Below are 25,085 nucleotides of genomic sequence, written 5' to 3'. Positions count from 1 at the left end.
ATGTGACAAAGTTGAATCTTGAATTGATTTTGTGGATGAATGCTCAAGGAACATTGTTTAATTGTTATTACTAGTACAATAATGTCGCTAACTGGTTTAGCTGATCTGATCACTTGTTCAACAAGTGATGATACTGACATGATAGACCATCCCAATAAGTAATTATTAATTAGCCCTTACCTTGGTTTCATTTTCCATGTATAATTTGGCTACAGCACCAAACAACACCACATCAGCTTTTATGGGTTCCGTGTCATCAGGAAACAGAAAGTATTCCATGTGGTAGTACCCTTGAGGTTTTGGGGATGACACAACTTTGTTAGTTTCTTTAGATTTAGCGCTTCCTTTTCCTGAGACTTTCTTCTGTTCTGCAGAGAAGGAAAACATTAATGCTGTTACATGTGTCAATATTTGTAGGCACATAATATCTTTGTATAGGTTAATGTAGCTTTCTTGAATACAGAGCAGGTCAACAATGCAAGTGATTGACCATCACCAATTTATGAGTCCAAACTATATAGGTGAGGGGACGGTAGAATAACTAGCTTTACTGACCAACTCCAAAACTAATTTTGCTATTGGAGCAGGTCAATCAACACATGGTTGACCCTCACCAACTTATGGTCCTGAACTTGAGGGGAGCACTAAGGAGAAAAGTAAGGTATAGTAGTACCCTGCATTATTGATCAATTCCCAATTCAATAATGCAATTAGTCCATTAATTTGACTGCATAAGTTATCTCTCTCCCTCTCTTTTCTCTTTCTGTGGTTCCTTTGTTCCATCCATTCTTGCCCTCAGCTGTCCCCCCCTCTGCTTATATGCTGTTAAATTATCTTCAGGGGAAATACACATGAGACATTGAAATAGCAAACTAATAATATGAATCAATGTTCTGCTACCTAATTTTTAATGTTGTAAAAACGTGATGTCAGATTGTGTTAAGTGCTAAATTAAATTTCTTGTGCAGCAATATGCTGGGAAATAAGGGCCAGCAAGAAGATTTGAAATGCCACAAGGCCCAACCCAAGAAATTGCTGGATGTGATATAAATGCATTCAGGACACACAACCATTACATCATTGGGTTTTTTTTGTTTTGTTTTATATAGCGTGAACTAGACCCGAGACATCGGGTATCTGAGTGCTTTACATGAGCACCAGTTTCATTACAGAAGAACATATTCATTTGTAGGTCTCGTCTACGCAGCGTGCATGCGCTGCAAAGGCAAAAATACCTTTTCCCATTGCTTTGGCTTTTCAGCCAAGCACGTGCACGCGTTCCATTGCCTTCAATGGCAACGCGTGCACGTGTGGAGATTCACTTGCAGGAGCGCGCGCCGCCAAATGGCAGCAAATATCGCTCCAGCGAGTGAATCGCGCAGCCCCCCCTCCGCATCCTCTTCCCTGCTGACGCGAGCGCTTGTTTCATTTGCCTAACAGAGGCCCCGGCACCCTCTCCTTGGGGCCTCCGTGTAGTGTTGGCTTAGTACCTGGGTCCGGCAGGGTCACGAGTCTCCCTCAGTGTTGTTCACTGCAGCAGAGCCCCACTGAGTCACTCCGCTATTCTTCCGCCGCCGCAGTCGGCCCTCCGGGCGTCTACAGGCCCGGCGTTCACTTCGCCTCAGGCCGCGCAGTCGAGCACAGTCCTGTGTGCCACGGGGAACGCCCAAGGCCTCACAGACGACACTCCATGCTGGCCGCTGAGCAGCCCCGGTCGTCCGCACCGAGGTTCTCAGCCTTCTTCGCCACGTCCCAGCAGCTCAGGCAGACAGTCGGGTTCGGAGTCAGCAACACTCGACCCAGGTGAGACAGCGCAGCGAGTTCTCCTCCACCCTTGATGTGAGGGTATCTAGCTTGTCATCAATAGTAATGAAACTGAGTTGCATATGGCGCAGTAGGATTTTCACATCTGGGTCATGTGCACCAGCAGCAGCTTGGCTAGAAGTGGCCAAGGGGGCTCTTTTTGGGGGGTTTGTGTCAAATACCAGAATGATGAACCTCAACAGTTCTTTTCTGAGATTGTCAGAAATACCTGTTAACCTGGGCTTTATGTGTTATCACAAATGTGAATGCTCCAGAGAAAAGCAACAACGTTCTTTTAAAACAAAATTGTTTTTATCGTAAAATATGGGGCAAATGGGTGGGAGCGATAGACGACTGAGACTCCTCAGGGCGGACAGAGACATGACGAACAAGTTACTTACCTTCGGTAACGCTTTTTCTGGTAGATACAATATCTGCCTGTGGATTCCTCACCTTGTAAATACCCCTTGCGTCAGCAACATTCGGAAGTTCTTTTTGTAGCCTCGCTCCGACGTGGACTAGGACGTCATAGAGACACGACCTCGCTCGCGACTCCGCTGACGTCACCGACGCCTACAATAGGCCCACGCCGGCGTGATGACATCAGTTCCGTCCTTTTTTCCGTGCCATCGAGGCACACGGACGGACCAATGACAGTAGAAATGAATACAGTATACACAGTACACAATAGCAAAGGCAAAACACACAGTGTAAAGCAAAAGCAGGAAAGCTATAGAAACATTTCCATAACAGCAAAATATATATACATTACATTACAGTAACACTGGTATAGAAGAGTGGACAACGGGGAGGCGGGCGGGCATGTGAGGAATCCACAGGCAGATATTGTATCTACCAGAAAAAGCGTTACCGAAGGTAAGTAACTTGTTCTTCTGATAGATACATCTGCCGTGTGGATTCCTCACCTTGTGAATAGAGTCCCACAGCAGTCCCCACTCCCAGAGGAGGGTGTCCACTCCTCTATACCAGGAAATCCTGAAGGACAGAGCGTGCAAAATGACCGTCCCTCCTCACTTCGGTATCCAAGCAGTAATGCTTCGCGAAAGTGTGGAGGGAAGACCAAGTTGCCGCTCTACAAATATCCTCTACAGGCACACCTCTAGCCAATGCAGAGGTCGAAGACTTAGCCCTTGTAGAATGAGCCCTTATACCCTCTGGTGGTTCCTTACCGGCCAAAGAGTAGCAGATCTTAATGCAGAGGACGATCCATCTTGACAAGGTTCTTTTATGGACCGCTCTTCCTTTCTTGCAGCCAGCAAAGCCAATGAAGAGTTGGTCTTCCAAACGAAAGTCCTTGGATCTGTCCAAGTAAAAGGACACCGCCCTCTTAGGGTCCAGACGGTGCAGTCTCTCTTCCTCCTTAGAAGGGTGAGGGGGAGGATAGAAGGTAGGTAGGGTAATGGACTGACCCAGATGAAAAGGAGTAACCACCTTTGGAAGAAAAGCAGCCCTGGTCCTAAGGACCATTCGATCAGCATGAATGGTCAAGAAAGGGGGCTTGAAACTAAGAGCTTGAAGCTCACTTACCCTCCTTGCCGAGGTTATTGCAACAAGGAAGACTGTTTTAAAGGTTAAAAGTCTCATGGGACATTTGTGAAGAGGCTCAAAAGGAGCACCCATCAAAAAAGTCAAAACAAGATTTAAGTCCCACTGAGGCACAATAAAAGGAGAAGGAGGGAACCTATTTGTGAGGCCCTTCAAAAATCTTAAGACCACAGGAGACTTAAAAAGAGATGGCTGGTCAGGCAAGCAGAGAAAAGCCGACAGCGCAGAAAGATAACCCTTCACTGTGGCAACAGCAAGCCCCTGTTGCGCCAGAGAAAGGGCAAACTGGAGAACATCAGACAAATGGGCTCTCACCGGGTCAATAGACTTTTCCCCACACCACGTGACAAATTTCGACCATCTATAAGAATAGATGGACTTAGTGGAGTCACGCCTGGCTGACAAGATGACATCCACAACGTCAGGCGGGAGGGAAAAGGAATTCAGGTTGCCCCGTTCAATCTCCAGGCATGAAGGTGCAATGTCTGGAGGTGGGGGTGTAGAACCTGCCCCTCCATCTGAGAGAGGAGGTCTGCCCTGAGAGGGAGACGGAGCGGCGGGTGAGAGGAGAGGTGGAGAAGATCTGTATACCACACCCTTCTTGGCCAGTCCGGGGCGACCAATATGACTTGGGCCCGGTCCTAGCGAATCTTCCTCAGAACCCGAGGAATCAAGGGTATGGGAGGAAACGCGTAAAGGAGCTGATTTCCCCAACTCAACTGAAACGCGTCCCCCAAAGCTCCTTGCATCGGAAACTGGAGACTGCAGAACGACAGGCAGTGAGCATACTCGCGAGTGGCGAACAGATCCACCCGAGGAGTTCCCCACATCTGAAAGATGTCGTGAACCACCTCCGGGTGAAGCCTCCACTCGTGGTCGGCAGAGAACTGCCGACTGAGACTGTCTGCACGCACGTTCAGAACTCCGGCCAGATGATTCGCCATCAGACAAATCCGATGGTCCTGAACCCAGGACCAGAGGCGCAGAGCCTCTCTGCAGAGACACTGCGACCCCACTCCTCCCTGTTTGTTGATGTACCACATCGCGGTCGTGTTGTTTGTCAGGACTTGGACTGAACGACCGCAAAGGGAAGGGAGGAAGGCCTTGAGCGCTAAACGAATCGCCCGCAATTCTAGAAGGTTGATATGAAGCAACCTTTCCTCTGGAGACCAAAGACCCTTGACCTCCAGATCCCCCAGATGAGCACCCCACCCTAGAGTGGATGCATCCGTTATCACTGTGGCCACCGATGGAGGCAGCTGGAAAGGCTTTCCTTGAGACAGATTGCCTTCCACGCCCCACCAAGACAGTTCCGCCGCAGCTTCTCTGGAGATCCTCACTGACTCCCTGAGATCTCCGTTGTGCTGATACCACTGCCTGTGGAGGCACCACTGGAGTGCCCTCATGTGCCAGCGTGCATGGTTGACCAACAGAATGCAAGAAGCCATCAGACCGAGCAGGCGAAGGACCTTCAGGACTGGAACGACCGCTCCATTGTAAAACAAAGGAATCATTTCCTGTATGTCGCGAATCCTTTGAGGAGGAGGGAATGCACGACATACAGTTGTGTCCAGTACAGCACCTATGAACAGGTTGCGCTGGGAGGGCACCAGGTGAGATTTGGGTACATTTATCGAAAAACCCAACCTGTACAACAACTGGGTTGTCTCCTGCAGATGATGGAGCACAGTCTCTGACGACTCTGCTTTGATCAGCCAGTCGTCCAGATACGGGAATACAGGAATCCCTGACCTTCTGAGATGCGCCGCCACCACTGCCATCACCTTGGTGAAGACCCGAGGCGCAGTAGTAAGTCCAAACGGAAGGACCGCAAACTGGTAGTGCTGCGACCCCACCGTAAAACGGAGATACCTCCTGTGCGACTTCAGGATTGGAATATGAAAATACGCATCCTGCAAGTCGAGTGACACCATCCAGTCTTCTTCCAGCAGAGCCTGAAGAACCTGAGCAAGGGTGAGCATCTTGAATTTCTCCTGCTTCAGATAAAAATTCAAGATCCTGAGATCCAGGATTGGACGAAGACGACCATCTTTCTTGGGAATCAGGAAATACCGGGAGTAGCATCCCTGACCCCTTTCCTGCTCTGGGACCACCTCTATCGCACCTTTTCTCTATAGAGTTTGGACTTCCTCCTGGAGGAGTAACAGATGTTCCTTTGAGCAATACCCCTGGCAAGGAGGGTAATTGGGAGGGAATTCCCGAAAGGGAAGGGCATACCCAGTTTCTACGAGATTGAGAACCCAAAGATCTGATGTAACCGATTCCCAATCCCGTAGAAAGTGGGAAAGCCGACCCCCCACTGGCCTACATGATCCTGAATGGAGGATCTAGGGCTGCTTCTCTGTGGCTGGGGGGTTGGAGGAAGTGGAGGAGGAAGAGGCTTGACGTCCTCGTGGACGTGCTCTCTGCTTTCCCCTGTAAGACCTATACAAGGTATTCTGCTGCTGCTGCTGCTGTTGCTGCTGCCGACCTTGTCCATATGAACGAAAGGAAGAGCGACCAAACCCTCTGAATTTCCTGGTCGTAGAACCTCTGACCTGAAGGCCAAGAGATCTAGCAGTTGCCCTGCTGTCCTTGAACCTCTCCAAGGCCGTGTCTGCTTTCTTTCCAAAGAGCCCCTCACCATCGAAAGGCAAATCCAACAAAGCCGACTGCACATCAGCCGAAAAATCAGACGACTTCAACCAGGCTGAACGCCTTGTGGCAACCGCCGTGCCCATGATCCTTGCCACAGAATCCGTAGTATCAAGCCCACTTTGGATGACCTGACGGGCTGCCGCTTGAGAATCAGACAAGGCTTCCTCAAAGTCTTTTCTGCTATCCTCAGGGACCTTAGGGATTAATGAACGCATAGAGTCCATAAGAGCATGAATATATCTGCCCATAAGGCAAGTGGCATTAGAAGACTTCAACACCATACTAGCCGAAGAGAAAGTCTTTTTTGCAATTTGGTCCTGTTTCTTGGCCTCTTTGTCGCCAGGCACCTGTGGAAAAGCACCCACTGATTTTTTAGAACAAGCAGCCTGAATAACCAAACTCTCAGGAGAAGGATGTGAAGACAAAAAAACAGGATCCTCAGGACCCACTCTATACCTCCTAGCCACACTTTTTGAAACTGCAGGAGCAGAAAAAGGTATTTTCCATACCTCCATAATGGGATCTTTTAAAGCATCATTAAATGGAAGTATAGGCTCCACTGCCGAGCTTGGAGAATGAAGAACCTCAGTCAGTAAATTCGACTTAAATTCGACAGTGGGCAAGGTCAAACCCAAAAGTCCTGCTGCCTTCTTCATGACAACATGTTATGGCTGCACATCCTTGGAGGGTGCATCATTTTGACAAAAGCGCAGTCGAATCCAACGCCGAATTCGACGACGTCGGAGCCGACTTCGGAATCGAATCCGAGGGCTTGGAAGGCTGCTCCATAGAATTAACAGGAGTCGGTGACGCCGGAACCGGAGTCGTCGACTTCGGCCGAGCCGGCGTCGATACCGGCGTCGACCTCGGTGGAGCTTGGTACTGCCACAGCGGAGTCGGGGCTGGCATATATGGCATAAAGGGTGCCGGAGCATATGAGTGAGGAACACCCAAATTGAATGCCATTGGACCCATGGGACCCGAAGGTGCACCAGAGGGGTACCACGATCTCGAGAAGACACCATACATCGCGTTTAAAAACGCAGAGGGGTCCTGACCTGGAGTCGGAAATGGTGGATGCTCAGGTCGATCTCGAGGTAAGTTTGAATCTGCTTCCTCAACAGGATTCGAAACCTCTTCCTCAACAGGAACTCCATCGATGTCACCTGGAGCCGGAGACGGAGTCGGAGATGGAGCCGGTGTCGGATCCGGAACCGGAGTCGGAGAATGGACCATCGACTCTGAAGGCGAAGCCTCACCTTCTTGATCCGACACTTGCGGAGGAATTACCTTCGATTTCATCTTCTTGGGAGACTTCGATCTAGAACCAGACTTATCACCTGAATGATGTCGGGATTCATGCCTCCTTTTCTTATGCTTCTTACGAGAACCGGAAGCGTGATCAGACGAAGACTTCGAGGCCGACGCCTCTCGAGACCTCGACCTGGATCTCGACTTCGACCTCTTCGAGTGCTTCGAGGATCTTTTAACTTTACTCGCCTTAAGCTTAGCCACAAGAAGCTTAGACTCCCTTTCACGAAGAGCCTTCGGATTCATTTTCTGACATGAAGAACATCCATCAACGTCGTGATCCGAACTCAAGCACCAGATACAGTCCTGGTGGGGGTCCGTAACAGACATCATCTTCCCACATTCTCTACAAGGTTTAAACCCTGTCTTCTTTGTCGACATGACAACGGAAGCAAAAGGTTAGAGAATGGAGAATCGAAGAAATAAAGTAACAATATACTAAATAGCTACAGAGTATCCCGAAACAGTTAGCGTCGACGACGCGGAAAAAAGGGAACTGATGTCATCACGCCGGCGTGGGCCTATTGTAGGCGTCGGTGACGTCAGCGGAGTCGCGAGCGAGGTCGTGTCTCTATGACGTCCTAGTCCACGTCGGCGCGAGGCTACAAAAAGAACTTCCGAATGTTGCTGACGCAAGGGGTATTCACAAGGTGAGGAATCCACACGGCAGATGTATCTATCAGAAAGGTGTTCCCTGTTTCCTGTTCCCCTATACGCCTGTGAACATTCAAGATGTACCTTTTGTCCTACTGTCATCATGTCCTTTATGTGCATTATAGCTCCTATTTGCTGCTGGTCTTATGCTTATGTTTTTTCTTCTTGTTTTCTTTATGCTCGCCATTTATTAAAATCTATAAAATTGGTTATACAAATATATACATATATTTACAGGGATGCAGCGGCACTTCTGATTACCACATAATCATCTCCTTCTTCTGACTACATCTCTAGCTGATTATGAAGCAGTAAGGGTGTGCTATATCACACAAGACCACTGAATATGTATGGCCTTATTTTTTGACTAATAAATTGTTCCAAATTGTATTTTGCATGCATTGTTACACGATATTAGGAGTTGGTGACGTCTATCTCAAGATCAGATAGAATTAAAACGGGTACTTTCTATTTTGCCTCACTGTTTATGGTGGGCTATGTGTGTGAAACCAAATGCGTGCTCTGATCATGATGCCGCTTTCTTGAAGCAACAAAAGGTTAGGAGAGATAGTGGATAAATCTGAGATGTTGAAGAGAGTCCTTTAGAGCTGGTGAGTAGGCTCACGTGGGAAGCTCCAAGTGATAGAAAGACACAGATAGAGTGAGTATGCGTGTGTGTGTGTACACCTACACACCGGATGTGCTCCGATCATAGCATGTACAGTGAGACATGGCAGTTAGCATACACAGTGGGAAGAGTTGCACCTTGATAGTTACCAGAGTTAATGCATAGTTGGAGTTGCTCCAAGACGTTTTTAAGAAATATGTTGCTGTGTATGGGCATTCTTAGACTTGCTACAAAATGGTGGCGATCTTCATTAAACGTGTTAATGCTTTAGAATTCAGATTTAGATCTTGAAGGACAGATAGCTGGATTCGATCAACACCATTGGTTTACAAAATATCTAGCAGTATTTTCGCTAGAGGAAGTTTATGCTTTACTATTGTATTTAAACATGTTAACTGAGATTCCAGACTTCATTGCTAAACTGCTACATGTTATGTAATTGAGGTTCATTTTTAGGTAATTCTGATCAGATTTTGTTTCCTTAGTTGCAACAGTTAATTGAAATAAGGCCTTCAATTCACTGTTAGTTAAGTTACTATGATAAAAATATACAAATATGAGATTTGAAACCTTTATTCTGAGCTGAGAAAGATAACCAATGCTAGATTATTCATAGGCTTTTGTAGTAACCACAATTACAATGAAGTGGGACCACCTGTGAAGAACCGGGTTTTCAAGTACCCAGCGGCGTCAGGGACACGCCCAAAAGTCCTCTAGGTTCCCTTGCCTTGGTATACAGAGACACGGAATACTTCTAGGTGGCGTCAGAGATCAAATTTATTAGCTGCAGCTGGTAGCAGAAATCCCAGCAACACAACACGGTGTACAACTCAAGAAACTGCTCAATTTTACTAAGGCGAGACATCCCTATTTATACACAAAAAGGTACATTTAAAATGCACGCCCCTGCACCAAAATTCAACCAATAGAAAATACATGACATCACACAGCATCATACAGTAAAGCTCATTTTATAGTGTCCCAACCCACAAGTTAATATTTAGGCATATCTAAATAATGAGCTGGAAGGCCCGCACAAACCCTTAATTGAAAGCGTAACCCATGAAATGAAGAAATAGTCAAGAAAAGTAGTTTCAGATAATGTGCAGGATAACAGAGACGTAAAGAAACTTAAAAGTTAACAAATGTCTTGAATGGTGATTGGGAAAAGTGGATAACGATCTTGCAGGGAAATTGGCTTTGCAGGGTCAATTTCTGGTTAAAGGCCAGCTTCTGAAATTAACTCCAGTGCACGAAGAAATCCTTGGTGAATGTGTATGATTCACAGTAGGTCAGACTGCTTTGCTCACAGACTAACTTCTAAGGCCTACATAAAAAGTAACACCAGATGGCAGTCACGACACATGGCAAAAACCCATGTTTCAGGAAAGAAAGTCTTAAGAAAAGAAACCATTTAGATATTGTTTAAGATAAGATATGTGCAAGGAAAACTAAAAGTTAACGAGGTCCTGAACAGTGATTGAAAAACTCAGACAACGATCAGCTAGTGAAATAGGTTTTGCAAAAGGTCAGTTTCAGGTGAAAAGGGTTACTCTCTCTGCAGTTCATTCAGAGTCAGAGAAACCCAAATTAATATATGCACGAACTCAGAAGGCAAAGCCACTTGTTTTGGGCCTACTTTACTGGCCTACGTGAGGGCAAAACTAAAATGCAGTCAGGTTTGAGAATTACAGAACCACAGACCCTCCTTTTGCCATTACGTGGGCAATAACCTAAACTCATGTCAATCTGAATCTAGGTCTATATCTATTCTCATCAGGTCATCAAGGTGTTGCTGTAACATCATCTTATTATCCTTCACTTCTCTCGGGGCTGATCTTCTCACACAGATCATAGCACAAAGACTACAAATGGCGGGACCACACTGGATGCATAAACAACACGAGAAAAGGATAGCTAACGCCATACCAAGGAACGTCAGAATCTTCCATCCCCATTTGGACAATGACTCCCATAACCATCCCATCAACGACCAGTCTCCTACATCCACATGAATAGACTCAGAGATCTTATGTAGTCTAGAGATGGCTTGGTACACTGTCGGGGCATTAGCTGGTATGAAAATGCAGCAACTAGATCTAATCAATTTGCATACCCCACCTCTATCTGCAAGTATAATATCTAAAACAAAACGGTTCTGTAATGTCATAAGGCGATCCTCTTGAAGCTCAGCTGTAATATTGCTAAGGGCACCTGCAGTCTCATTTATAGTGGCCTCAACCACTCTCGTAAGCTGACGAATATTCCTACTATTAGCCATAGGACCCCAAAAGGGTAGGAAACCCTTAAAGAAGTCTCCAGCTTCTTGTGCGACAGTATCTTTCACATCGATTACACCTCTACCATATCTTGTCTTATGGTAATCGAAAACAGCAGTGTATGTAGGGGGAAGCAAAAATGCCACATAACATGTGCCAGAAAAATCAGATGGCAACCATGTGTATGCTCTATCGTGACAAACAAAATACGTGCCTTTAGCTGGCACGAACGGAGGAGATTTCTGGGACGTATAAATGTATGTGTGAACACACACACTCTTACCAAGCTGTGCCCTCGGGGTCTGACCATTACCTTGCAGACAAAGATGACCTCGGTGGGGTACAATCCAAATAGGAGGAGACCTTCGCTGCCTTTCTTTCTCCGTCAAGCTAGCACTATATGTCGTCTTATTCCAACCGACATATGCTCGTACCTCATCTCTAGGGATAGCGTTATACGCATCAATATCTCTAATCATATCAACTATTCCCTGTATCAAGGCATTATTACTTGCATTGTCTTTGACGGAACGTACAGGAGAGGCTTCAATCGCATAGATAAACATTGATTGGAGTGCCCAAACTGACCCGTTAGGCGAAAAAGGCAAAACCAAATATGGCATTCCCTTATCTGTAGTATGTGGCATAAGAACACACACCCAACAATTTGTGGTATTTATGACTAGCTGATGCTGATGCAACATCTGTATAAACGAATTGTTCTCAAATTCTGATCTTCGTGTCTGTTCATGTTCAGGTAACGTATGAAACTCATGTGGAGAAACAGTAGAAAAAGAAAGAGTAGGTTGAGAAGTTGGTGCTGACGTCAATTGTGTAGAAGAAATAAACCAGAATATAATAGCTAATAGAATACATGAAAGTATTAAAATAGATAAAGCTATACCACACTTAGAGAACAACATTCTATAATATTGGTTTTTCATCTCTTGCTTTTTATCGTCATTCCTCAATACAATTTCCATTTTCTAATGTCGCTCACGCAATCTTGACAGAGTACTTCAGCTGTGATTATTAGCAGGTCATAGGGACACTGCAAGTCCTGCAGACCTACTGCCACTACTCAGGTCACAAACTGAACCGTTGGTACTCCTACGTGACCCTGCAACTGGCAAATGGTAACCAATCAAAAATTTAACAGAAAACCATAATACAATTTCAGAAAAAGCAAGAGAAAAAGAAAAACAAAAGTCAAATGCAAAATACTTGAAGAAATTGTCTCTTTTTGGTCTCACTGTGGGAAAAAAAAAATAATGTTCAAAGTCTCTTTATTTATTCCGAGATCGGAGGTTGTAACGTGATTTAGTCGGCACTGTTTGGTCCGTAAACAAAAGTTCAGGTTCGGTAGTGTCCAATCTCAAACGTGGAGGAACAGCTTCTTGCAGCACATTGTCATCCTCGCGTTCTGACCGTGTCCATGTCAAATGAGCATCACTAAAAGGCACGAATGTGGGGACTCGCTCGCAATCTGTATCAGCTATACCATCCCTCACCCACTCATCATACGGTAAAGGCAAAGGGACTTTTTTCGTATGGGTGGCATGCACCCAGTTTTTCTTGCCAGCTACTCTAACAGCAGTTCTAGTGACCAGAAGAACTAAGTAGGGACCAGTCCATCTCGGTTCCAAATTCTTGGTACGCTGGAAGTTCTTGATGAGGACGTATTGACCAGGTTGGATTGAATGTCCTGGATCTGTAGCAGCTGTCGGCAAACTGTCATAGACCTGTTGGTGGAGAACACGCAATTTAGCAGTCAAGTCATGTAAGTAATCCACCAACATAGGGTACTCAATACTGCTGTATTCTTTAGGGCGAGGCACACCCCAAACATTCGCAGGACGACCAAACACGATTTCATATGGACTAAGTCCCACTCGAGAATGCACAGTCGTCCTTGTTGACAAAAGAGCCAACGGCAAGGCATCCGGCCATGTAAGACCAGTGCTCGCTTGTACCTTAGCTAATTTCAGCTTCAAGGTACCATTGTACCATTCAACAAGTCCAGCAGACTGGGGGTGATTCGCTGCATGGAACTTCTGATTTATTCCCAATCCAGCACACACTTTCTTCATGATTTGACCCACAAATTCACTCCCATTGTCCGACCATACAATTCTCGGCAAACCATACCTAGGGAAGTACTCTCTCAGCAAAACCTTGGCTGTAGACAAGGCAGTATTATCCTTTAGGGGGTAGGCCTCTATCCACCTGGAAAAGGCACAAACAACCACAAGGACATACTTCAAATTGTTGCATCTCTCCATATGTATATAATCTAGCTGTATCACCTCAAACGGATACATCGTAGGAGCAAAATGACCAGCTGGAGTTGGAGTTCCCTCACCAGGATTATACTTCAAACAAATCATACAATGTCTCACCACATTCTCTGCACATTTCGGAATTCCAGCATTCTGCCAAACTGGAGCCAACAACTTTCATATTCCCTTTGAACTTATGTGAGCCATTGTAACCACTGGGAGCACATACGCATCTGGCAACAGCCATCGCTGGTGTTCTGACAACTCAACCCAACAACCTGTCGAATCCAACATACCCGTAGTTTCTCTCCAAACACTCACTTCTTTCTCAGTCGCTTCAGCCTGAATCATTTTCACACTTTCTATTGTGTCTTCACACATTCCACCAGCCATAACCCAATTAACTGGGCCTGCAACATACATACGGCTCATCATGTCTTTCGCCGTTTCCTTCGCAACTTCATCCGCAAACGCATTCCCTTGACCAACATCGTCCACAACTTTCTTATGCGCAGTACACTTCATAATTGCAATCTGCTTTGGGAGAGTGAGAGATTCCAAAAGTTCATTCACCAACTGCCCATGCTGTATTTTGGTTCCGTGCGAAGTAAGGAACCCACGCTCTCTCCACAAACGCCCAAAACAATGGGCAACTCCAAACGCGTACTGGCTGTCGGTGTAAACATTCACTCGCTTTCCTTCTGACAACACGCACGCTCTAGTCAATGCAATCAATTCTGCTGCTTGCGCAGAATTCTGTGGTATGCGTGCTGTCTCAACAACTGTATGTAAAGTTGTACTAGCATAGGCTGCAGTCGTTTCACCATTCGGAAGCTTAAAACACGAACCATCTACCCATAGGGTACCATTAACATTCGCAAGGGGAGTATCCCTGAGGTCAACTCTAGCTTTCGTTTCTTCCTCTGTACGAAGAAAACAATCATGCTGTTCTTGAGGATCCGTCTCTGTAGAGATCGGTAACAACGTAGCTGGATTCAGCACATTACATCTTTTAATGTGCACATGACTAGCCAACAATGTCAACTCGTAACCTGACAGACGGATGTATGACGGTACAACGCGTACCGTCACAACGCATCCATTTACCACGCATCCCTTACAACGCAAGTCGTTACCATGACTTGCGTTGGGGGGCGCGGATTTCGAATAGTATAATTTACTATTCTAACACCAGTCCCCGTGGACCCTAGAGAAGGTGTTTGGATAGTAAATGTACTATTTTTAATCCTTTAGCGCCCTCCAGCGCAAGTCGTGGTAACGACTTGCGTTGTAAGGGATGCGTGCTAAAGGTACCGCGTTGTAAAAACGTCGTGGTAAACGATGTTTACCCTGACAGACGTGCACTAGTAAGGTGCTGTGTCTTAGTCCTGTTTAATAAGGTATCCACTGCATGTGGGACCATCACAATCAACGTATTGCCCAATACCAAACCAGCAGACTGTCGGATAGAAACAGCCGCTGCAGCTGTAGCTCTCAAACAACTCGGCAACGCCTTAGCAACTGGGTCTAACGTAGAGGAGAAATACGCACATGGACGCTGCTTGTCCCCAAATGGTTGTGCCAACACTGACAAAGCACAACCTTCTCTCTCGTGCACGTACAACGTGAAAGGCTTACTATAGTCTGGAGTACCCAACACAGGAGCCGAACACAATGCATCGCGTAGTACAGAAAAACTTTCCTGACATTCGTCAGACCAAGGAAGAGGATGCGGAGTATCTTTCAGAGTCAATGCTAACAGAGGTTTCGCCAACAGTGAAAAATTGGGGATCCACTGTCTACAATACGATGTAATACCTAAAAAGGCACGCACTTCTCTCTGTGTGGATGGTACATTCATTTGCACAATTGCTTGAATTCGTTCTGGGGTCAATCTCCTTCCCTCCTTCGACAAGAGATGACCTAAGTAGGTCACTTCTTGGCGACAATATTGCAACTTTGAAGGTGACACTTTATGATGAAGGTCAGACAAATACCGCAACAAAGAAAGAGTAGCCTCTTTACAAATCTTTTCATCTTCAGCAGTAATCAACAAATCATCGACGTACTGAATAAGAGTAGCACCAACAGGTAACACAAAACCGTCAAGCTGAGTTTTCAACGCCTGACTATAGATGGAGGGACTTTCACAATAACCTTGGGGAGCTCTCTTAAACCGGAAGCTTCGGCCTCCTAATGAGAAGCCAAAAATATCTCTACTCTCCTCAGCAATAGGAATACTGAAGAAAGCATTCTTCAAATCGATGACAGAAAACCAAGCTGCCGAAGCAGGAATCAAAGTCAACAAAGCAGTGATATCAGGTACCACAGGAAACTGTGGCATGACTATCTTATTTACCTCTCGAAGGTCGATCACAAACCGGTACACAGGTGGCTGAGAAGCATCAGTACGTTTAAGAACAGGCAAAACAGGACTGTTACAAACATTACCTCTCGTTTCCTCAACTACACCCTTCTCAACCAGATCATAAACAATCGCTAAAAGAGCTCTCTCACCATCACTCGAGATCTTGTATTGGGGAATACGAGGTAGCCTAGCATTTGACTTAAGCGTGACAACATAAGGTGGAATCTGCAAAAGGCCAACATCATTTGGACCTGTAGCCCAAAGTGTATCAGGAAGCGAACGCAATTCCAGTGGCAAACAATCCTTAGACAAATACATTGGAGAAATCACTTTCTTACCGAGGGTAAGTTGTACTCCTGAAGGAGAACAATGTAATGTCGCATACAATCTTTTCAGCAAGTCCAAACCCAACAGATTCTCACCACAACCAGTCGTTAAAATAAGTGGAGCTTCAAATTCACAAGGGCCAACCGAAAGGGACAAAGGACTAGAAACCGGATTACGAACTGGGGCGCCTGAAAATCCTACTGAAACATTGGTCAAGCCAGACAAAGGTGCGCCAGGAAGTTTAGAGTGCATAATAGAACTCTTCATCGCACCAGTATCCAAAAGAAAAGGTTCTACCACACCTGATGTAATCACTTCAACATAAGGTCCACTCTGGTCTACTGGAACTGACACTACTCCCTCACTTTGTCCTTGGCTGTCCTAGTTAATATTATAACCAGAACTCTCACCTTCGACATAGTAATCCTCAACATAATACTGGGCAGACTGACCACTCGGAACATTCTGTCTGTCAAAATAATTCGCAGAATTCTGTAGGGAAGAGGAACGCTCATTCTGGGGAAACACACCACGTCCCCTACCCCTAGGAGCTTGCTGAAAACTACCACGACCTCTCTGACCAGATACACCATTCGCACGCTGTAACAAAGCCGGGCAACTATTCTTGTAATGACCTTCCTCTCTGCAATAAGCACACTGATTAGGGCCAGGAAAGAATCGCTGAACATAAGGCTCAGGCTTCTGTAACAATCTCTGAAATTGTGGAGGTTGCTGAAACTGAAGCTGATTCTGACGAGGCGGATAAGCTTGCTGCAAAAGAACTTTCGTTTTTAACTCTTTAGTTTTCTTCTCCACTTTATCCTTCTCATCTTTATCCCTATTCTCATAATATTGTGCAGTAGCCAATATCTGGGCCGACGAAGAGACAGCCCATGAACTCTCAGAGTCCTTTAACTTATTAGAAAGTTCGGGAAGCAAATTAAAGACAAATTTATCCACAAACAACCTTTGACCACCCTCCGTACTCATATCCTGACCACTATGATCAATAAACGTCTCTTCAAACCTAGTGAAGAAATCAGATACACTCTCGTCTTTCTTCTGCTTACATACTGCTAACTTATCCCAATTCACTCGTAAAGCGGGCATCATCGTTTTCATCAGATTAATAATTCTACCTGGTAATTCTGAAACTAGAGGTTCAGGTTTAGCACCTCCCTCCTGTCTACCATCTGCGGCAACAATATTCGCCCAGGTATCACCTAATTCAGCAGCATGATTCTCATGACGAATCTTCACCCACAAAGGTTGGGGGACTACATTACCCATCAACATATCGAAGTCAGCTAAATTCCTAATACACGCTTCAACTGTCTGGGACAACTCCTTGTAATAACCAGCAGGATTCTTACGAGGGTCAGGTAAGGTCTGCTTAAGAGCCAAGACCTCTGCTCTCTTCCAAGGGACATGTACCCATATTCGCTGAAAATGCGGCAGCATAACTGGATTAGCGTTTGGGTCCCCTTCCTTCCAAATTGGGGGAACTTCTCTCATTGGATACTGTCTCGCTTTTCTTCTAACAGAAGAATCAGGTTCATACAATGTCTGAGGCGGAAGGCTAGATCTAAAAGCCAGTATCGTCTCTACGGCATCTGTAATATCAGATTCTACTATCATCCCTTTAGCAAAAGCCGACTAAACATCAAGTAATTCCTGCGGGATCAAACCCAAATCATTATCTTCCCATTCCTGACGCAAAAACATACACATCACATTAAAAACATACCTTTGCTTAGGCGGCTCCCACTGAAAGAAAACATCCATTACTGCTGGCAAACTATACCTTGAGGCATTTATAATCCATTTACGAGCCAACAAATCCAACACTGTCCGTTCTTCAGAACTAGGAAGCTGACTACGACTCTGCTTACGTTCCGAAACAGGGGTCATATTCAGTGACCCAAACAATGGTGACAATAAATTAGAAACAGTTTCTGTCATTCGTTTTCGAACGGAAGGAGAAGAAGCAGACATAAGAACAGGAGAATAAGTATTTTGAGGCAAAGAAGGTGTAGGGACAAGAACAGTAGAAATCGAAGATGCAGAAGCAGAAGGCAAAGGAGATAGCAAGGCTGGCGACCCTAGAATGGGTTGCGCAGGAGAAGGCAAAACCATCTGTGGAGCACCGGGTGGCTGAACAACAGCAGGAGGTTGAACAACAAAGGGTGGACCAACCGGGGGTAATAGAGGCGCAGTAGCACCCTGCACATAAGGAGGAGGCAATCTCAGTAAATGAGAGATCAAAGGATCTTTTTCAGGGTCTTCCATCACTTTCGGAGGAGAAGACGGCAAGGCCGGATAACATTTATCTATGGCCATGCAACGCTGTCTATCTAAGACTTCACTCACACGCACTTCTCCATCTTCCTTAAACTGTCCAGCAGCTTGTAGTACTGACATATTTTTATCTTTCCTATCTCTCTTTGCTTGCTTAATTTCTCTCTGTTTGGCTTCCTTACGCCAAAGGCGGAAAGAGTCAAACATTGCCAGCCGGGCTTTCTTCTTAAATAGCTTAACTTCTAGATTGTCTAAAATCTCTGTTTCAAAACTACCATGTGGGGGCCATTGCAAAACACCATCCTTTTTAGTGTAGCGGACCCATACTTCATTATAAATAATAGGGCCCACTCCGTGTTTTGAGTACAGTTCATAAGTCGGAGTTCCAACCGGAGGTATCGGACATGAATCCTCCAATCGGGAATCCCTGTTACTACCACAAACAAACCAATTACCAAATTTACCAAGACCAGGCATCTTGCTCACTAGTCTGGTTTCAAACTTCAAAGGGAATCAAAAAATGATACACTCGTAAATATACAAGCCCTTCGGCTTTGGGTACTGCAGCAACCAAATAGAAACCAACCAAATCAAAACCAAGGAACCAGACAAAGTCGTGGGAGCGACCCACTTATACTTAACTAAATATCTGTCACGGCACCAGAAGACCGTCTATCGTCTCGCTTTACAAACATCAATCGGAGGGTCAAAGACAAGGCGACAGTCAGGGCAGCAGTCCTTCGTAGCCGTTGGAAAGCGGGAAGCCTCGCAGAAAAGACCTTCGGTCCACGTTGACATGCAGGGGTCGATGAAATGGGGGCCCTCCTCCAGAGTTTCCTCACGTGGCTCCTCGCAATCTTCGGGCTTGGACCGGTACCACTGAAGTCGGCCCGCGTTGGCCGCGCCAACTGAAGAACCGGGTTTTCAAGTACCCAGCGGCGTCAGGGACACACCCAAAAGTCCTCTAGGTTCCCTTGCCTTGGTATACAGAGACACGGAATACTTCTAGGTGGCGTCAGAGATCAAATTTATTAGCTGCAGCTAGTAGCAGAAATCCCAGCAACACAACACGGTGTACAACTCAAGAAACTGCTCAATTTTACTAAGGCGAGACATCCCTATTTATACACAAAAAGGTACATTTAAAATGCACGCCCCTGCACCAAAATTCAACCAATAGAAAATACATGACATCACACAGCATCATACAGTAAAGCTCATTTTACAGTGTCCCAACCCACAAGTTAATATTTAGGCATATCTAAATAATGATCTGGAAGGCCTGCACAAACCCTTAATTGAAAGCGTAACCCATGAAATGAAGAAATAGTCAAGAAAAGTAGTTTCAGATAATGTGCAGGATAACAGAGACGTAAAGAAACTTAAAAGTTAACAAATGTCTTGAATGGTGATTGGGAAAAGTGGATAACGATCTTGCAGGGAAATTGGCTTGGCAGGGTCAATTTCTGGTTAAAGGCCAGCTTCTGAAATTAACTCCAGTGCACAAAGAAATCCTTGGTTAATGTGTATGATTTACAGTAGGTCAGACTGCTTTGCTCACAGACTAACTTCTAAGGCCTACATAAAAAGTAACACCAGATGGCAGTCACGACACATGGCAAAAACCCATGTTTCAGGAAAGAAAGTCTTAAGAAAAGAAACCATTTAGATATTGTTTAAGATAAGATATGTGCAAGGAAAACTAAAAGTTAACGAGGTCCTGAACAGTGATTGAAAAACTCAGACGACGATCAGCTAGTGAAACAGGTTTTGCAAAAGGTCAGTTTCAGGTGAAAAGGGTTACTCTCTCTGCAGTTCATTCAGAGTCAGAGAAACCCAAATTAATATATGCACGAACTCAGAAGGCAAAGCCACTTGTTTTGGGCCTACTTTACTGGCCTACGTGAGGGCAAAACTAAAATGCAGTCAGGTTTGAGAATTACAGAACCACACCTGTCTGAATACTTGTCTCGCTTTTGTTTAGTACATTTCTAGTTTAATCTGTGACTGACCCATAGCCGAGAACAGTGCAGTTTATTGCTGCTCAAATGATTTGTTTAGCCTGTCTCCCATCTAAATCGTCACCCACTACTCAGTCCTAGAATTTTTGACCTCATCCTAAAATATGTTAGCAATGTATTTCTGTTCATAATGTACTGGGTTATCTATTTCTGGTTACTTTAAGATTTGTACATGTTGGGACTTCACGGGTATATTACATTTTTACTGATTTATAGACTACCTTGTGTTAGGACGGAAATGTCCAGTGCATGGTAGAACAGATGTGCACCCCTACCCTGCCCAGAGTGACCCCAGCTGTAGATTAGCTGATATCCTGAACTTTTTGAACCATCACACATGATTGCATACTAAGGACTTATAACTGGCCATGAGACCCAGGACTTGGCTCTGAGGTCTGTAAGGGCACACCAAGCACATATTGTATTCAACATGGGACCACTGTCAATTTGCTGAGACATATACATTAAGCGGTGGTAGCAGCACACTCCTATTCTGAGAGATATTACTAAACAGACCTTTTTTCTGTTTAGGTGAAAATGTGGTGCGCACAGTCCCCATGTGAGTAAAGCTCTAACTAAATGTAATGCGCACACCTTGCAGTGACATCCCTGTGTGTGTGCTGTACGTATAGTGGCGGTAGAAGGACTATTGTCAGTGCTCTGTTGCAGAGACCAGTGGAATCTGCTGCCCCTGGTAACACATACCAAAAGATGGGTTTTGTGGTAGTAGAGCCTTCCCAGAAAGTGGTAGTGTACTGCACACGTTCCATAGAAGAGGTATGAAGCATCAGACACTGAAATATGAGAGGATGGAGCAAGGGCTGCTTTTGAAATTCAGCAGTGTCCTTTGTTAGCAAGGACCTGCTGATCATCCCTTCCTGAACCCCGCCATTTGGCTGATGGTGGGTGTGGGTAGTTAAGAACGAGCCTTGCTTTTGTTTTGTGGGGGAATCTTCTAGGCAGGGCCTGCCCCATGGTGCTACTTCAGAAGGCTGATGAAAGCCAGAGGAAGAGCCTTCACACTTCATTGTGCTTATCTTTTGTGTGCTCCAGTTTGGAGACAGCTTTGTCATGTCCTGCTGTCAAAGCCATCACATTCAACAACAAGCATTTGCAATGCAATAGGTCTCGCATTTGCGAGAGTTTAAGCTATTGGGATTGCAAATGACAAAGCCTTTTATTTATGTTTTTAATAAACACATTAATATAAGGCATGGTCATTTACAATGCCAATAGCTCAAACTCGTGTGAATGCGAGACCTATTGCATTGCAAATGCTTGTTTTGATAGGCACGGGGATTTGCCCAGAATCACAGGATGTTGAACGTCGTGGCCGAGATTCGAACCTGGTTACCCAGCTTCGAGGTCAACCACTCTAGCCATAGGGCTACATCCTCTCTCATTGGGCAATGATTAACTTTTAGAAGGAAAGAGTGTGGTTACTGAAGTCCCCCTTAACTCCATCATTCTATGATTTAATCGAAAGCGCTAAACACTGACGTGCCAATCAATATGTTGGTTGCTAACCAGGCTGACATAGAGACAAATAAAGAGGAAGCGTGTTTGGTTAACATGCAAAATAAAGGAGGAGAGAGTTAAACAAATAAGACAAATTTAACATTATATAGACGTGGTTCGAAGATTCACATAGGTAATAGTGCAAACTGTCCAGCTATTAATAAATGCTGCATGGGTTGCCAGAAGATCGGACATTTCCAGGCAGTGTGTACATACCTGAGAATTTGTGTGTCAAAAACTTAGCAATGTTGTCTTCACAATTGAGTGCAATTCTGTTAGCTGGTTCGTCAGTCAAAGGACCGCGGATGGAAGCAATTGTGGGCGGCAAGACTGTCAATTATGGCGTATTCTGGCTCCCCTATAACAGTTTTAAGGGATTCCACTTTTTATGATGCTTGTTAAAGTATTAATCTCATGCCATTGTATATAAATCCTAAGGTGTTTGGGGAGAAAGAAATTGACATGCTGGGGTATTTTATTTCTAATGTGGAATGTTTGGGGAGAATGAAGAAAACCAAAGTCTATGTGCCTGTGAAAAGGAAAAGATATCATCGATTTGCCAGATCTGGCCAGTATGGGCCTATATCTTGTACCTGGGACTGCAAACCCTGTAGTTATTGGAGATTTGCCTACAGGCTATAATGAAGATGATTGTTCCATTCCAATACTGATAGCTAGTGTGAGCGAAAAATCCCTGGAAATTGAAAATATTTAAAAAAATCATGAATATGTGTTTAGAGAACAAGTAGGTGTGGTCGAGGGATTTGAACACCACATCAAACTCATACCAGGGTCACAACAACAAGGTGTGTAATGCACCAATTAGTGTGAAGGGTGATTTGAAGAAAGTTTTGAAGGATATGTGTTCAGATGGGACAATTGTAAAGATAGATTCCTCGCAGTGGGCTACACCCATTGCGGTGGCCAGAAAAAAGACAGATGAGATAAGATTACGTGAGGAATTACGCACGTTAAACAAGAATATACTGTATGAATGTCATCCTATTCCAAGAAAATAAGAATTATTGGTCAATCTGGATGATGCCAAAGGGTTTTCTATCATTGATTTATGCTCTGAATTTTTACTAACATTAAAGTTTCAGGATGTCACTACCTTTGTGACACCCTTCGTAGCTTATAAATACCTAAGACTTCCCTTTAGCCTGGTCTCAGCCGCCAGTGTGTTCCAGAAAATAATGGGCAGGTTGTTTGGTGATATGCTTGGTGTGCTTGCTTAACAGGATGATGTTTTGATTTTAGCCAGGGATAGATACATAGAATATCAAATTATGGAAGAGGTTTTGATAATTTTAGAAAATGTTGGGATGACAACCCCGAGAAATAAGTTTTGTTTTGGTGTATAGGAGCTGGAGTATCTTGGTCATAATATCTCAGCTTCTGGGATAAAACCCAAATTTTGTTGGATTAAGGCCATTAAGGAAGCGAGGCACCTAAAGACAGAGACAGTGTAAGATGCTTTCTAGGTTTGGGCTAATATTAAGCATTGTTCATGCAGGGATATGCTCAGTTAGTGGAATCACTAAGAGCTGCACTCATAAAGAGGGTAAAATGTACATGGTCGAATGAGTTCTGTAGTGTAAAGAAAAGCATCGAAGACGCTCTTGCACTACATGCTTACAAAATGGGTAGTATATGCATGATTGTGGCAATGCCAGTTTGACACGGTTGGGGGCAGTACTCAGCCAGTGGTCAGCAGGCGAGGAAAAGACAATAGGATTGGCTTCTAAGGCTCTTCGGCAATCATAAAGACACTTTAGCACCATCAAAAGGGAGGCTTTGGCATGTGTATGGGTGGCACACAAGTTCAGAATGTATGTGTGGGGAAGCCAATTTGAGTTGTACATTGACCACAAACCTCTTGTTAGCATTTTAATGAGCAAATTATCAAATAATATGTCTGCCAGGTTAGTTAGGCTAGTTTCAAAATTTGGGGAGTATACTTTTTTAAAAATTATTTTAAATGTTTTATTTTTATTATTTTAATACATCACAAATCAGGAGTATGTATAGACCTCAGTTTTATATAAACAGAATCTTATTTGTTCCTTACAGTGCATGTACATCCCATCCACCCCATCTTCCCTTCCACGTTGTGATGGTTCTTAACTGCTGGATTCATCTGTATAGATGATATCTAAGGGCGTTCCTACTGTGTAGTGTTGACCCAAACCATCCCTCTTCTCCTCCCCTTATGCTTGCTTCTACTGGTTAAACCGGTATTAAACTGGCTAATCTTCTATGCCCCCTGCGTCCCAGGCCCCCGGAGCTTCTTGTATTTTTCTCATAGCTTCTGTCTCTATAGACCACTTTTTCAATGCTTTTAAAACGTGCCATATCCTCTTCCCAGCTTTGGAAGAATGGCGGCGTTTCACAGTCCCACTTCTGTGCCAAGTCTCTTTTTGCTACCATAAATCCCATATTTACTAATATCCTCTGGTACCTCCTACATGCCCAGCAGGGTCCTTTGGGGCAATAAATCAAGGGTCTTTCCTAACACCCCCTCCAATGATTTAGACACCCGAACTCAAAATGGATGAATCACAGGACAGTACGATATGGAAAAACTTACCCTCATGGCCACACTTCCTAAGACACAAGGGGGTCGTAGCCTTCCCTATGCTATGAAGTAATGTTCTGTTATAGTACATTCTGTGACTGTGTTCAATTAATTTAAAGCTAGATTTGATGATCCCTTCGGCCAAGAAATTCAGTGCCTCTTGCCAGTCATCATCATCGATTCCCTCCAGGTCACGTTACCAGCTGTTTTTAAAGTGTGTCAGCGGTCCCGGAGTATTTCACATGAGCATGTTGTACATCAATGATATTAATTTATGTTGAATCCGCCCATCTAATAACCTCTTCTCCAATGGGGAATCCTCCCGGGTTTCCTCATCTGGGTCCATGCGGCAGGTGAGGTCACTTCTAAGTTGTCTGTACTTTAACCACTGTCTGGAAGGCATGTTATACTCCCTCTGGAGATGCTCAAATAGAACAATGCCATTGGCGTCCCATACTTCATCTAGTCTGCTAAGGCTAATTCTATCCCACCCGAGAAGCCACAAAGAGCAGCCACCCATTTTAATCTGGTGCCTTCCCAGAGAGGTGTGGCTGGTTTAAATCTGTTATCCCACTTAATTTCTCTCAAGAGACTGCTCCACATGTCCCGTACTGTAATCGTATTCGAGGCATGGTTGGACATGTAGGCTACCGCCATAATTCACATGCATATAGGTATGATCTCCTATCCCCCATCTGTCCATCTGAACAGCTGGGTCATCTCTTTCTGTGTATACCCAGTCATTTACTACCGCATGTTGCGCTGCTTCATAATATTTCCACGGGCTTGGTAATGCT

General features: G+C 44.8%; 1 protein-coding gene across 2 annotated transcripts in view; it reads right to left on the bottom strand.

Annotated features, from left to right (window-relative positions):
* The window catches only part of CFAP92 (cilia and flagella associated protein 92 (putative)), a 385,549-nt gene that overhangs the window by 267,407 nt on the left and 93,057 nt on the right, over window positions 1-25,085 (bottom strand). For both annotated transcript variants that reach the window (XM_078661436.1, XM_078661435.1), the window contains exon 3: window positions 181-368. In XM_078661436.1, the coding sequence (XP_078517562.1) occupies window positions 181-368 (188 nt within the window). The remainder of the gene's footprint in view (window positions 1-180; window positions 369-25,085) is intronic.

Source organism: Lissotriton helveticus, chromosome 9 (assembly GCF_964261635.1).
Source record: "Lissotriton helveticus chromosome 9, aLisHel1.1, whole genome shotgun sequence".
Classification (NCBI taxonomy): domain Eukaryota; kingdom Metazoa; phylum Chordata; class Amphibia; order Caudata; family Salamandridae; genus Lissotriton; species Lissotriton helveticus.
Note: the sequence above shows the minus strand (reverse complement) of the source record. Positions and strands in the feature narration are given on the sequence as shown.